Genomic DNA, 15392 nt, shown 5'->3' with positions numbered 1-15392 from the left:
TCTTAAGAGACTTTGAGAACTGCAAATCAAAATGTTAGCATTCTATCTATTTTGCATGTGAAATTAAGTATACTGAAGGAAGGATTAGCAAAACAAAACTAAAAGCATTTTGATTTTGCATTTAAGTTTATGTAAAAACATCCTAGAGTTTTATGCCTAAACGTATTACCACAGTTCTTAAAATTCGTTTTGAAGCACACAGAACTGTTATCACAACTGTTTAAACACAATGTCACCAGCCGTGAAAGCCAGTTATTCTAACTATTAGAATCCACCGTTAAAAAGATTTACTTATATACGTAGGCGCTTTATCTGCATGGACATGTGCGCAGCAGAAGAGGGTCGTGGACCCATGGGACTGCCCCTAGACAGCTGTGAGCTGCCATGCGGGTGCCGGGAATGGAGCTCAGGACCTCTGGGAGAGCAGCCCAAGTGCTCTCAACTGCCGAGCCATCTCTCTAGCACTAGAATCCACCTTTAATTCAAAGAAACTTCCTCCCACAGCTTAGCAAATCCCTTAACTAGGCATTTCATAGTTAACCAGCATGGAGGGAACGAGTTCCTGTGAATTACAAGTCCCAGGGATACATGTTCCTTAAAGGTATCTAAAACCTAGCATAGCCCAACCCTTTGCAAACATATTTTTAAATAAGCAAAATATGGGTCTATGTTATCAGCATGGCGTGGACTTGGGAAATCGTTAAGTGCCTATATGCTCTCCTCATGGTATAGCGCTGTACAGTCGTGTTTTCGGTGGATCTTATGAGCAGCAGCTATGGAATTAATGTCTGTCTTTTAAATCACTAAGGTTCAACCACCCCCTAGCATATTTGGAGAGAGGAAACGTCTGTCAGAAGGGCTCACTGTGACAAATACAGAGGGAAGCGACAATGTGTGCTGCTTTTGCTTATTTAATACCATACAGAATTTTTAATTGAACAGTGAAGGCATTTGTTCAGAACCAGCCTTTAAATAAAAAATAGTTTAGACCTCATCTTTAATTAAAGCATACTTTGATGGTATCAAGTTCAGTTTGAGGGTCAAAAACGTCAATAAGTCTGACTTTTTCCTCCCTGCAGGGAAAACAGGCTTGTGTAAATATACACATGTAGACTGCATGCATTTATAAAGACAGGGAAAACATTCCCCCGTCTTCAGGCAGCTGTTGCTGTGCGGTGCTCCAGTTTGTGTGCAGGCACAACTCCCAGTGTGCAGGGCCCTCAAGGAAGTGTGCAACAGGTTGTTGCTTTTGGAACAAGCACTGCTTTCAACTCTGCATGTTCCTCACCTTGAATGTTAAATATAGCTTGTAAAAATATATTGTGGCCACCTCATTTTCACGTTCCAAATAGTTAAAGCAAATAGTTGCTTCAATAGATTTTCTTAGAAACTGAAAATAATCTGATCTTTGTGTTTGTATTCAGATGGTGTGTGTATGTGTGTGTGTGTGTGTGTGTGTGTTTGTGTTCAGATGGGGTGTGCTTGTGTTCAGATGGTGTGTATTTGTGTTTAGATGGTGTGTGTGTTTGTGTTCAGATGGGGTGTGTTTGTGTTCAGATGGTGTGTGTTTGTGTTCAGATGGTGTGTGTTTGTGTTTAGATGGTGTGTGTTCGTGTTTAGATGGTGTGTGTGCTTGTGTTTAGATGGTATGTGTTTGTGTTTAGATGGTGTGTGTGTGTTTGTGTTCAGATGGTGTGTGTGTGTGTGTGTGTGTGTGTGTATGTGTGCGCGCGCGCGCGCGTGCATTTTGCATTGGGTCTTGAACACATGATACTAGGTTAATATGCTCTACCACTAATCAACACTCCAGGGCAAAATTTTTCCCCTGGGGGATGTTTTGTAAAAACAAAAAATATATTTCCTTTCCTTCTTTTCTTTTTAGTGATTTACTGACTTTAACTTATTTTATGTGCATTGATGTTTTGCCTGCATGTGTCTGTGCAAGAGTGTTGGATTCCCCAGAACTGGAGCCACAGACAGACAGCTCTTGAGCTGCTGTGTGGGTGCTAGGAATTGAACTCAGGTCTTTTGGAAGGAGACAGTGCTCTTGACTGCGGAGCCATCTCTCCAGCCCCTCTAGAACAAATTATTAATATGTTGTCTTTTGTACCTATCAATATTCCAATTTTAATCTCACTGTCCTTTAGGAATCTTGTTTTATGTTGACATTAACTTACTAAAAGTTGCATGGCTGCAATCATAGATGGTAGTGCTGATCATGCCTTGTATGTGTGGTATGTTTCAATTGAAAATGGAAATTCCAAGCATGAATTGTGATACGGAAACAAAAATGGAAACTAGCTAATGGGAGCAAATAAGGTTCCATCTCCAGATTACTAAAATGCATCAGGCACACCCCTAAAAGCTTGGGTCAAAGTTCTATAACTTATTTGGTCACCTTTTATTAAAAAGAGACATAAACTAATGTGGCCATCCAATCAGACTTAAACCAAAACAATATTTGGCATCCTTTCAGAGAGAAGGTTTCCTGAGGACATAATAAACATTTAAAGAGAGCTCTGCCTAACATTTTTTTTCACAGCTAAAACTGAAAACTCTGAATTGAACATACGCAGTTTCCCGTGGTGGCAGGAGCACCTCACAAACCTCCTGTTCTGCTGGCCTGTTTAGAGCAGTTCATACTTGCAGCAGGGATGGTTTGTATTTGAAAAACTGTCGTTGGCTCTGAGGCCGGTGAGGAGAGAGATGAGAGCAGCCCCCAAACCCAGGCCGTCTCTTTAGTGTCCGTCTAACGATCTAGGCTTTGCACATGGCTACATTATGTGTGCTGTGCCGCAGTTCCCTGCGAACCCTGTTACTACGTGGTAATGTGTAAAGTTCACAACTTCGTTTCCTGAGGCCATGTGTCTTTTCCTTGTTTGTTGTTTAATCCACCTTGTGACATACACACAGGACCTGTGGAAGCCCTTGGCAAAGAAACAAAAATCTTAAAAAACAAAACAACAACCACAACAATGGCGCTGCGGCGTTTATAGGGCACTGCCTGTCTTTAAGAGCCTGTCAGGGTGCTGTGGGAGGCTCTGGTTTCGCAGCTTGTGCGCGAGCAGCAAAGTGTGTTCTCACACAGCCCCCATGTTACTGTGAGTGGAGAAGAGGCGAAAGCCAAAACTTGGATTCCCTTTGCAGTCTTCATTTCGCAGACCTACAGACTAGGTCTGTGCTACATCAGCCGAGCTGCTCTGTGGTGGGCGGGGCTCGGACAGGGCCCGGGCGCCTGCACAGGGCTGGGCCTGCACAGGGCTGCGCCTGCACAGGGCTGCGCCTGCACAGGGCTGCGCCTGCACAGGGCTGCGCCTGCACAGGGCTGCGCCTGCACAGGGCTGCGCCTGCACAGGGCTGCGCCTGCACAGGGCTGCGCCTGCACAGGGCTGCGCCTGCACAGGGCTGCGCCTGCACAGGGCTGCTTCTGCTAGGCGTGGCTAGAGACTGTCACATCATGACTGATAGACAGGACCCCGAGATGAGCATCACAGGACAGACCTGTCTGCCTGCCCTTCAGCAGGCAGTTCCGGAGAGACGAACACAGTTTTGCAAAGCACATCCACTAGCTCTGCTTACTTCCTCAGTGAGACCTGTACTGTACTCCCCTTCATTATAGTAATGACTCTACTGTGTGACTGGGAGGTCAGCCCAGCAAAAGTGCAAGGGAAAGCCGCAGCTGCAGCTCAGTGAGATGCTTGTCTTGCATGACTGAGGACCTCGGTTCAATCTCACAAGTGCTCAGGAGGGGGAAGGGAGGGAAACTAAACAAATAAAAGGGAAACTGTACATAAATGGGAAAAAGGTTGAAATAAAATGTAAAGAGTGTGTTAACATCTATCTGGCTAACAATGCCCTTAGCATTGCCAACATTATACATCAATGGTGGCAGATCTGGCTCTCCACCTAGCTTGTAAAATACTTGAGATTAGGAGTGTTTTATTTGACTTTTTAAAGACAGGACCTCTTTTGGCTCAGACTGGCCTTGAACATGTTTAGCTGGTGACAACCATGAACACCTAATCATCTTGCTTCAGCCTCCAGAGTCCCGGGATTTACCTGGCCGTATCCCAGTCACATCTTGTTTCTATTTCTATGTTGTATTGTTTAATGCATGGGAAGTATATATTTTAGAATAAATGAGGTTATTTCCTGGAATGTGTATATTTGTATAGAAGCAATGTAATTAAAAAAAAAAAAAACCAAACAACTGCTTTCTCATTAGGAAGTTTACAACAGATTTATATAGGGCTGAAATGAATTTAGAATCAACGTTAGACTGAAGACTCAAACCTTTTTTTTGGATCATAAACCCTTTTGGGAATGAATGAAGCTTCCAGTGTCTCCAGAGATAGCAGCAGGCTCAGAACTTTTGGCTTGGAGTAGAGGAGTGAGTAAGGTACAGACTCCCTGCGCTCCTCCTTTCTGCGGCCGTCCATCACACCCTCTTTCTTCCACCCGCCCCACTTCCTATCACTAGAGCCGTCACTGTCACCACCTGAGGCCTCACCTTCCGTTGAGACGGTTCCTTTCCCCTCAAGATTCAGACATCTTTATCCACATCTTTAGGGACTTTCCTGCCCCTACCTTTCCCTCCCTGAGTGCATCTAGTCAAATTCCTAACTTTTCCAGAACCATCCTACCTCTGCAGTTTTATGAATGTTTGTGGTGACCAACACTAAAGTGTGTGTGTGTGTGTGTGTGTGTTTGTGTGTGTGTCTAAAGGATAGATAGCTAGGAGGACCTCTCTTCATCCGTGTTGACAGTAAGGCTATCCCACTCCCCTGAAAAAGACAAACTATACAAACATTTGAAGGGACCTACCCTATGTCTTCAGTAATTGTAGTTTTATCTTCTTGGGAACATTTTGAAGATACATTTCCATGTACACGATATCTCTGTACATCAGAGAAAAAGACTACTTTTGGCTTACCCACCTGTGGGTAATAAACAGGAACTATGTGATGTATTGTTTCAAAGTTACCTGTAGCATACAAAGAATTAAAAGCATCCTGCTTTGAAACTAATTATTAGATTATCAAATGGTATATATTAGTATCTTAAATTATATGTTATGGAATGGAATTAAGCAAATACAAATCCATAGTAAAATCAATAATAAAACTAATACAAAAATAAAACATCCCAGACTTTTATATTAAAAAACACACAAGAAAATTCAGTTAATTCTTATAGAGAAAAATTAACATGTTAGCATTAATATAAACATAATATAATATAAACACTTAAATTGTGCTCTCTAAATTTATTTTCAAAGTAGCATTTAGGGTATGAATTAGTCATATATAGTTGTTGGGATATGTTCATACCTATACTTGAGCAATTATCATTCTGTATCATTTATGATTTCTAGCTTTGATGTCCCTCTTAGTGAGGAAGGCCTTGCTTACCTCTAAGCCCTGTAAACATATTTTTTTTCTCTTGACATAACTGTAATCTTAGAAGCTTACTACTAAATAAGCTCACTCTTTGTAGCTCTTTCTGAACTCTCTCTGTCTAGCTCAATTCAGCTGTTCTGGCTCAAATTCCTCTCCAGGCTGACTAATTCAAACTGGCTTCTCTCAGCTTCTGATGGAATTGTTCTGCTTGGCCTCAAACTAACTCTGGCAATCTGTTCTAATCCTCTGGCTCCTTCTCATTCTCTGGCTCCTTTTGTCTTCACCTGCAACCTGTCTCTGTAGAACTGTCCTGGGAAAACTGCCTCTCTCTCCTTCTCTCTAAGCAGCTCTCTTAAACTGACTTTCTTTCCTTTGTGTTCTCTTGAGAATTGGACATATCCTATCTCTGACTCATTCTATCAAATATTTTTTTCTGACTTTTCACTCTTTCTGCCCCTCAGTTAGCTGTCACTTTCAAGCATGGCTGCTTCTTTCTACAAACTGATCTTGCCTACATTGTTTGGGATTAAAGGTGTGTACTAAGGCCTCGTCTGTATTCTAGCCAGAGGGATTAAAGGTGTGTGGCTTGTCTGTATTCCTGGAGGATCACACAGACTTAGAAGGTCTTTGGATGTGATCCATGCCAGAGTAGCCATGTTGCTGAATCACAATTTCTCACGAAGCCCCACTGCCTTCAACAGCCTGACATCTAACATGCTTAGTTATGTTTCCTGAGTGTTAAGATTAAACTCAGAGCTGGGTAGTGGTGGCGCACGCCTTTAATCCCAGCACTTGGGAGGCAGAGGCAGAAGCAGGCAGATTTCTGAGTTCGAGGCCAGCCTGGTCTACAGAGTGAGTTCCAGGACAGCCAGGGCTACACAGAGAAACCCTGTCTCAAACAAAACAAAACAAAACAAAAAACCAAAAAAGATTAAACTCAGGCCCTCATCCTGAGCTACCCTGAAAATATTTATTAAATCAACATATTAAGCTTCCATGTGTTATAAAAAACAAATACTTTTTAAAACATGAAATCATTTTGGATCTTATTGAAGTGCTTGACTGTATTTCCAGTTTTGATTTACATGGCTATATTTAAGATTACTATGTAACTGTAAGATTCTCGAAGTAATTCCCTGTATAGTGTAGCAAATTTAGAAGGCTTTCATATATATATAAATATATTAAAATATGTTAAAAATTACAATGTATAATTGCTTCTTTGTTTTCAAAATGAATTGGCTGACTTTCCTTGTCAAACAGTTTGGTGGACAGGGGTGTCTCAGTTGTTAAGAATTCTTGCTCCTTGACCTTAAAGAATAAATAGCGTTTGAATCCCAGGACCTATCCTGGGCAAGTCACAAATGTCTGTAACTCTGTCTCCCAGGGATCTGACTCCCTTCTGGACTCCACCGGCATCTGCAGCATACAGATGCAGACACACAAATGTTAAAAGAAAGAAAGAAAGAAAGAAAGAAAGAAAGAAAGAAAGAAAGAAAGAAAGAAAGAAAGAAAGAAAGAAAGAAAGAAAGAAAGAAAGAAAGAAGGAAGGAAGGAAGGAAGGAAAGAAAGAAATGTCTAGAGGCTGTGAGACTCGCACATCTGGGGCGCTTACAGGACAATTAGATGCTGAGGTCCCTGGCCTGGTGACAAGTGGACCTGTAACTGACAGCACTGGGGGGGGGGGGATGGTGCATCAGAGGAAGCCGGTCACTGGGGACATGTCCCGAGTGGCTCTAGCTTGCCCTGGCTCCTTCCTTTGTTTCTTTTTCTTGGCCTTTTGTTTACCATGAAGTGAAAAGCCTTCTCCATCAAATGCTCTACCTGCGTGGTTTGCCTAAACACATGGGTGGAGCAACCATCGGCTCAACAATTTGGCATTATGAGCTTATATTTGACATTATAAAGTCTCCTCCCTTATTCCTGATGCCAGAAATAAGGAAGTGACTCTCATGTTCTCCATCTTTGCTAATCTCTGAGGCTTTTGTTTTGTTTGAGTCAAGGTTTCCTGTAGCCAAGGCTGGTCCTGAACTGATTCTCTCATCGTACCTTCATATGCAATTTTTTTAAAAAAGATCTATGTGTTTTTATTTTATGTGTATGTGTTTTGCCTGTACGTGGGTGTTTTCACATAACTTTAACTTTTATAAAGGGATTGATAAGGGTCCTTTTGAGGAAACTAAATGGTTAACTTTAAAAATTGCAGGTTTTAGTTGTCTGTGGATTACCAAAAAATAAAAACTAAAAAAACCCAAAAACAAAAAAACGAAATCTATGAAGCTGAAAGAAATACGATTTTTTTAGTGTAGGCTTAGTTTTCTCGTTTAAGTCTATATGGGTACTCCAATATTAATAAGGTGCTTTGGTGTGATACTAAAAGCCATAAAATGCTGGAGGGAGGGAGGGAGGGAGGGAGGAAAGGAGGGAGGGAGACACACACACACACACACATAGAGAGAGGGAGAGAGAGAGAGAGAGGGAGAAAGAGAGATTGAAGCTAGAACCCCACTCACAGTCTCACAGTGCTCTACCACTGAGCTGGCATTGCCCATCCTTTCTCTATTTTGAGACAGGAAAAGTTGCCTGGACCAGGCTCAAACTTGAACTCTCCCTGCCTTAGCCTGCTAAATATGAAAGAGTACAAGTGTGTACTGCCAGCACGCAGGGCTACATACAACGTTACAATGCAGCCAGGAGGAAAACCGGAAGAAACGCCTCAGAGATGTGCATTGCTAGCAGTGTCAACCATACTGTGTCATACAGTGTCAACATACTGTCAGCTAACCAAGTCCCAAACTCTCCTAAATGCTTTCCAGTGGTCCCTGTTCAGTAGCATGATGTGGCAAGATCACCAGACCCCCATGCCTTTCTGCTCCACCTTCCTTACCTCAACCTTCTCCTAGAGTGACAGACCTCTGTGCCGTCTCTGCAACTATCCTGCCTAGGGTCCAGTCCCTAACAGCTGCTCTGGCATGCTTCCAGCCCCTGCCCAAGGGTGCCAGGGAGAGTTAGTTGTAGAGCAAAATGCTGGGATTCAAAGACTATTGTGGGTACAGAGGCTTCTTCCACTAAAGACTCTGTTGGGTCAGCTCTGGTAGGCTTCCTCATACGGTCAAGATAACATTACTCTTATTTTTAGTTACATTAATTAGGCAAAGGTTAGTATGTCCTTTCTAACACAGCCAAGGATATCATAATTCAAGCATCTAGGCTTTAGCATGTGCACAAGATGTGGACTGGCCACAGAATCCTAATATTTAATTAAGATTAAATATTTAATCTTAATATTTGGTTGTTGATTTGACTGGATCTTACTCCATTGCCCAGACTGTATTGGAATTCAAAATGTAACTCGGGTTGGCCTTAAATTGATTGTGATCCTCCTGTCTCAGCATCCTGAGTGCTGGGATATGGGTATGAGCAACCATGGAACAAAATTTTTTTAATAAAAAAAAGGACTGTTTTGCACTGATGTTATAGTGACTTAGGTTTCACAGCTTATAATTTGACTGTTTTATCATTTATGCAAGTGACATATATACTTGCTGGCATAAAACTTCACATTTTACCCACACTCAGCATGACCCTGTATGTGGCTGACATGGGCTCAGCCAGTGTGAACCCCGTGCAGGGTTTGTTCACACTAGCTACCATTTTCATTGCAGGTAAAAATTCTGTTGTTACCTTCATTGACAACTAGGAAACTGAACACACCTTAAAGCCTGAAATCACCAGCACAGCCAACCCTCACCCCTTCCTTCCCACTTGGTGTTCTTAGCTTCTGTTATGCTGCTCCCTTGGCTGGAAGGGGTCCCTGGTGACCTAGTGACCTGGTGACCTAGTGACCTAGGGACCTAGTGACTAGCAAGAGAGCACTTACTGATGTAGGAGCTGCTTGCATCCTCACTCCTGCTCCTCCTTTTCTTGCTCATTTTCTTGGCATCTTTGGATGCTTTCCAATTCATTAGGAATTGCCTTTCCAGATCTTTTATTTCTTTTCCATCAAGAAATTCTGGAGAAGAATATGTATATTAAAAATACAGTGTGTGCTGGGCAGTGGTGGCACACACCTTTAATCCCAGCACTTGGGAGGCAGAGGCAGGCAGATTTCTGAGTTCAAGGCCAGCCTGGTCTACAGAGTGAGTTCCAGGATAGGCAGGACTACACAGAGAAACCCTGTCTCAGAAAACAAACAAACAAACAAACAAACAAACAAACAAAAAATACAGTGTGTGTGTGTGTTTATATAGATATATGAAAATAAAAATAAATATATATACTTCTGGCTTATAACACATGTTGCCTCATAAGCTAAAATAAAGTCCTTTGAAAAATACCTTAGCTTTGTTAACAAATCCTGTCATTCAGGAAATTGAGGCAGGAGGATTACCATGTGTTTGCGAATAGCCTGGATAGCTACCTAATGAATTCTAGGCCAACCTGGGCTACAGAGTGAGAACTTGTCTCAAACAGCAACAACAAAAACACCCGTGCCAGGGATGGGTTAATCTTCTTGATTTGTTGCTAGAGGCGGTACCATGGAAATGCTCAAATATTCCAGGTTACTGGTTGCTCTTCACAAGCTCATGGTAAGGCCCTCCTGCTGAAGGCAGCAGGTAACGTCACTCACCAACCATGGAGAGGCTGAGCTGTTGCCTCACCAGAGGCTTCACCCCCACTGACTAAAATACTGGTACTGAAAAATACTCTGCAAGCGACCAAAGGAGAACCAGCTACAAACCCTGGTTCGAGGTCAATGGAGACCTGCCTTCAAGATCTGCTGTGCAATAGAGGCGCATGCACTTTGGGAGTGACTCTCTGATACGTGTCCCATACCTGTCCTTGTGGCCATGAACCTGAAAGTCGATAGGCAGTGAGGCTAGGGGAAAGTCCTATTGTTCTGCTAAAGGAACACAGCAATGAAATGCTCTTAATGACATCCGGTTACACTCATATGTCAGTGCCTTGTTCAGCCATTGTTAGGGAAGCTTCTTGTAGCAGATGGGAACTAATACCAAGACCCACAACCGAACACTGTACCAAGAGTGAGAGACAGAGCTCTTGGTCATAGTCTTCAACTACGCCCCCACCCAGGGCTCAGAGATATATGCTGAAGAGGAGGCAGAAGGATTGTAAAACCCCAGGTGACAGATGGCTGCAAAGCAGCAGGGTCTTCCAGACACAACAGTGGTACACATGTGAACCACAGGGACCAGAGCATATCCAGGGCCTGCACAGATAACTGGGGGCCCATCGCTGAGATGGGGAGAGGACATGGGCTCCCAACCCTACCAAGAAGCTGTCTGCAAGCAACACCTCCTGGGACTGAGAGCTCGGCTCCTCCTAACCACTCTGTCTGGGCATACTAACTATACTCAGGGTGGCCCGTGTCCAGGAGGAGTTGGCCAGCAAACACAAACTCAGCGGTATTTTTGTGGGCTTTTTGTCTCATTTTGCTTTGTTTTGGCTTTTTTTTTTTTTTTTTTTTTTTTTGGTCTCATTGGTCTTTTGCCTTTTTATTTTGGGTTTTGTTTTTTCTGTTTTTGTGGTGGTTTTTTGTTTTTGTTTTGTGTTTCTTCTTTCTTTAAAGAGAAAGAAAGGACACGGTATTGTGTGGGGGATGTGGGAAGGAGAGGAGGTGGTGTTAGGGAAGGGAAAGCCTGACCAAAATATAGGATATAAATTTTTTATTAAAAAATAACTGAGGGGCTGGAGAGATGCCTCAGTGATTAAGAACACTGGCTGCTCTACCAAAGGTCATGAGTTCAATTCCCAGAAACCTCATGGTGATTCACTACTATCTGTAATGGGATCTGATGCCCTCTTCTGGTGTGTCTGAAGAGAGTGACAGTGTACTCATATACAAATAAAATAAATAAATAAATCCTTAAAAATAATTGAGAAAAATCCTTGTTTATTTTTAATTTCATAGGGTGGTTTGTGCATGTGTATGTGTTCCCGTGTGTGTGTGTGTGTGTGTGTGTGTGTGTGTGTGTGTGTGTGTGTGTAGTCCACAGACCCATGTCGAGGATCTAGCTTTATCTGTCTTCACTTTAATCTTGGAGATAGGGTCTCTCTCGTTGAAACTGGAGCTCACCAGTTTGGAAGGACTAGCTCCTTACTGAGCTCCAGGGACTTTCTCCTCAGTGCTGGAATCCTGAGCATGGGTCCATCTGTCTGGCTTTGGACGTGTGTCCTCATGTATGGCAAACACTGTACTGACTGCATTACCCACTGGGCCTTGACACTCACACCTGTTGAGTTTTTCTTTATTTTTAGTTTCCTGATTTTAAAAATAGGCACTTATTATAAACAACTGAAACATAATGAAAGAAGAGGAAAAAAGATCTTTTGTTATTCATACTCTGCCTTCCCCTGCTGAAGATGCTCCCTCTGACAGTTTGGACTTGATCCCCTTCTTTTTGTGGGTTTTTTTTTTTTGTTTGTTTGTTTGTTTTTTGTTTTTCGAGACAGGGTTTGTCTGTATAGCCCTGGCTGTCCTGGAACTCACTCTGTAGACCAGGCTGGCCTCGAACTCAGAAATCCGCCTGCCTCTGCCTCCCAAGTGCTGGGATTAAAGGTGTGCACCACCACACCCGGTTATATAGAGAGTACTAAGATACCCAGGGCTACACAAAGAAACCCTGTCTCAAAGTTTTATATATGTATCACACACACATATATATATGCATATATGCGCACACCTAAATGTATAAATATATGTGTGTGTATATACATATACATGTATGTAAATATACCTACCTATATACATATATACTATATATAAATGTATATATAGTGCCGGGCAGTGATGGTACACGCCTTTAATCCCAGCACTTGGGAGGCAGAAGCAGGTGAATTTCTGAGTTAGAGGCCAGCCTGGTCTACAGAGTAAGTTCCAGGACAGCCAGGGCTACACAGAGAGGCCCTGTCTCGAAAAACAAAAACAAAAACAAAAATGTGTGTGTGTATATATATATATATATATATATATATATATATATATATATATATATATAAAAGCATTCTAGTATTTCCTTAAACACAATTTCTGATAGGTGACAATTTATTATATATGGATAGTCTATAAAATACTGAACAAGTCCCTTATTTTATTTTACTGATATTATATTTGTATCACATAAATAAAGTGGTGGATGTGGCTTTTATTGGGTGAATTGCAAAACATAAAATGGTCCCTCATAGTCTTCTAAGTTTTATTGTTGTTGTCTGGTTTTAAATGTGGTAAAAAGAAGATAAATGAGAATAACCAAAACAAAATTCAAATGATTTGTTATATGTGTATGTGCATACACTTGAAAGACATACACCAAAGTTTTTAACAGTAGATTTATGGTGGAATTAGGAGGGATTTTTTTTCTTCTCTACATGTTTTCCCTGTAGTACTAGTGATAGAACTCAGGGCTTGTACATACTGGGTGAGCATTCTACCACTGCACCCTGTGCTGTTTTGATTTCTCTGTGTAACAGTCCTGGCTGGTCTGGAACTCACTTTGTAGACCAGGCTGGCCTTGAACTCACAGAGATTTGCCTACATCTGCCTCCCAATTGCTGGGATTAAAAGCATGCACCACTACCACCTGACTTTTCTTCTTTAAAGTATTAATTTTGTAATCATAAAGTATGTTATGGAAGGAATAGTTATGTAAGAGAGGGTTTGAATAAGTTTTGCTTTAGAGATTTTATAGAGATGAGGATTAAACTCAGGCTTAGCGAGTCAGTGACCCCCCACTGCGGCCCATATTGAAGTTTTGATTTGAGTCAGGGTCTCACAGTATGGCTCTGGCTGTCCTGACACTCGATATGTAGATTAAGCTGGCCTTGAACTCACGCCTCTGCCTTCAACGTGTAGGCTTAAAGGCATGTGGCACAGACCTGCTTCATAGTAGAATATTCTTAATCATTAAACGTTGGTTGGGTTTACTTTTCCCTCTGGCTGTGTGAAGCAGACTCATGCAGTTGTGTGGTGTCAGAGGCCAAGGGAGCGGCTGCACAGCAGAGGCACCTACAGAACTTTGAGAACACAACGCCATAATTCTCTGTGTGCATTTGTTTTCTACCTTTGTGGGCTGTATATGGATAACTCCTGCAATCCACTTTAAGAAAAAACTGTTTTCCATTACTTGATTTGCTTTTCTCTGGGCCAGAAAGTCAGTGCGCTAGCATTGTGATGACCCAGCCATCAGTTTTGAAGATGTATTATCATATTTTAGATCTTTATTAATTTTTTAAAAAAGGAATTTATTTATTTTACATATATGAGTACACTGTAGCTTTACAGATGGTTGTGAGCCACCATGTGGTTGCTGGGATTTCAACTCAGGACCTTTGGAAGAACAGTCAGTGCTCTTAACCGCTGCGCCATCTCTCCAGCCCTCTTTATTATTATTATTTTTTTTTTTTTTGGTTTTTTGGATTTTGGTTTTTCGAGACAGGGTTTCTCTGTATAGCCCTGGCTGTCCTGGAACTCACTCTGTAGACCAGGCTGGCCTCGAACTCAGAAATCCACCTGCCTCTGCCTCCCAAGTGCTGGGATTATAGGCATGCACCACCATCGCCCGGCACCTCTTTATTAATTCTTATACCCGAGCACCCCATGCCCTGGAGTTTGGCTCCACACACTCACAAGGCTCCTTTGTGACAGGACACTGCCTGTCCCTCCGATGCTATGCAATTTTGACAATGCCATCCCAGTGCTTTGGGCCATTTCCTCCAGTGTAGGGAGACTTAGGAATGTTGCTATTTGACAGGATTGGATAAAGCAGTTCCCCAGTCCCCTTCCATGCGCTCCCAGGCAGATGACAAGCAAACCTTGATCAGGTGTAGCTGCAAAACAAGAGCTGAGGAGTCTGAGGCCCTGCCAAGGATTTGCACCAAGCTAGGTTTATGGCTAACCAGTTTTGTAGGTAGTGGCCACATTTTCTATTAAAAGTATGCCTGGTGTTTATTTATGAATAGAATAATTTTTTTCATGTGTTACTTCTTTGCTATTATTCAAACATTTAAACTTAAGTTGACCAATTTCTAGAGCCAGGTGGTGTATTTATTATTTCTGAAAGCCTGGTGATAAATTAACTTAACAGTTAAACAAGTGCTTTAAATCAGGTTAATGTGAAACACTCACCCAGTGACTTGGACATCAGTATCAGTTTGTCCCTGTATTTTGGTTTAAGACAGACAGGATTTCCATTTAGATCCATTTTCCACAGCTTCATCAGTTTCTTCAGTAAAAACTCCAAGTCCTGCAGTGGGCAGAGAAAAGGGAAGGCGTGGGAATTTTATGATTATTAGTGCTTTTCGTGCGACTGCTTTTCAAGGTGGGCAATGATCTCTATGGCATCCTAGCTCTCCAGGTAGAATTCATACAACCACCAGCTTTGTCTACACTAATCGAGGAGGAGGCAAAATGGGGATTACAGTGCTGTTCTTGATCATGCTGACCCTAAGTCGACACAATCTGTAGTGAGGAAAGCACTTCCTGCTTGTAGAAGACGCCCTATTCTCCCGGGAATCCATACAAGTTTACAGTTGAGGGCAATGGAAGAGTATCGAGTAAACGTTCATCAGCTCTTGCTGAGGGGTCTGGAAGGAGCAGGGAGAGAGGCTCACAGCACCCGAGGGAGGCTCTGGGAAAGGCCACGCCCCAGCCTGTGGCCCCTCCCCAGCCTGTGTGCCCCGGGCTGGGCTCTGGCTCTCAGGAGTGTCACCATGCTGGAGACACTCCTGAGAGCCTGGTTTTGGGAATGCAACTGTCTGAATAATTTCTGCTCCTGTAAGTTACTCCTCACCCATCTTACTATAAATAACCCCAATAAAAACCCATTGGTTCACCAAATTAATCAGCACAGTCTGCCAGCACTGCAGGCAATATGCATTGTTGTCTATTTTGTTGAAGAATGTGGGAAAATCCTGTCAAACTACAAAACAGAAAAAAACAAAACAAAACAAAACAAAAAAACCAATTCCTTGCGT

At 42.3% G+C, this 15392-nt stretch overlaps 1 protein-coding gene across 1 annotated transcript in view; it reads right to left on the bottom strand.

Annotated features, from left to right (window-relative positions):
* Ppp1r42 (protein phosphatase 1 regulatory subunit 42) overlaps nt 1-15392 on the bottom strand; it is a 40427-nt gene that overhangs the window by 2943 nt on the left and 22092 nt on the right. The window contains exons 6-8 of the mRNA XM_052175409.1: nt 14545-14662; nt 9280-9411; nt 4825-4984 (exon numbers count right to left, since the gene is read on the bottom strand). Coding sequence (XP_052031369.1) covers nt 4825-4984; nt 9280-9411; nt 14545-14662 — 410 coding nt within the window. The remainder of the gene's footprint in view (nt 1-4824; nt 4985-9279; nt 9412-14544; nt 14663-15392) is intronic.

This window comes from Apodemus sylvaticus, chromosome 3 (genome assembly GCF_947179515.1).
Source record: "Apodemus sylvaticus chromosome 3, mApoSyl1.1, whole genome shotgun sequence".
Classification (NCBI taxonomy): domain Eukaryota; kingdom Metazoa; phylum Chordata; class Mammalia; order Rodentia; family Muridae; genus Apodemus; species Apodemus sylvaticus.
The sequence above is the reverse complement of the archived record's forward strand: the minus strand, read 5'-3'. Positions and strand labels throughout refer to the sequence as shown.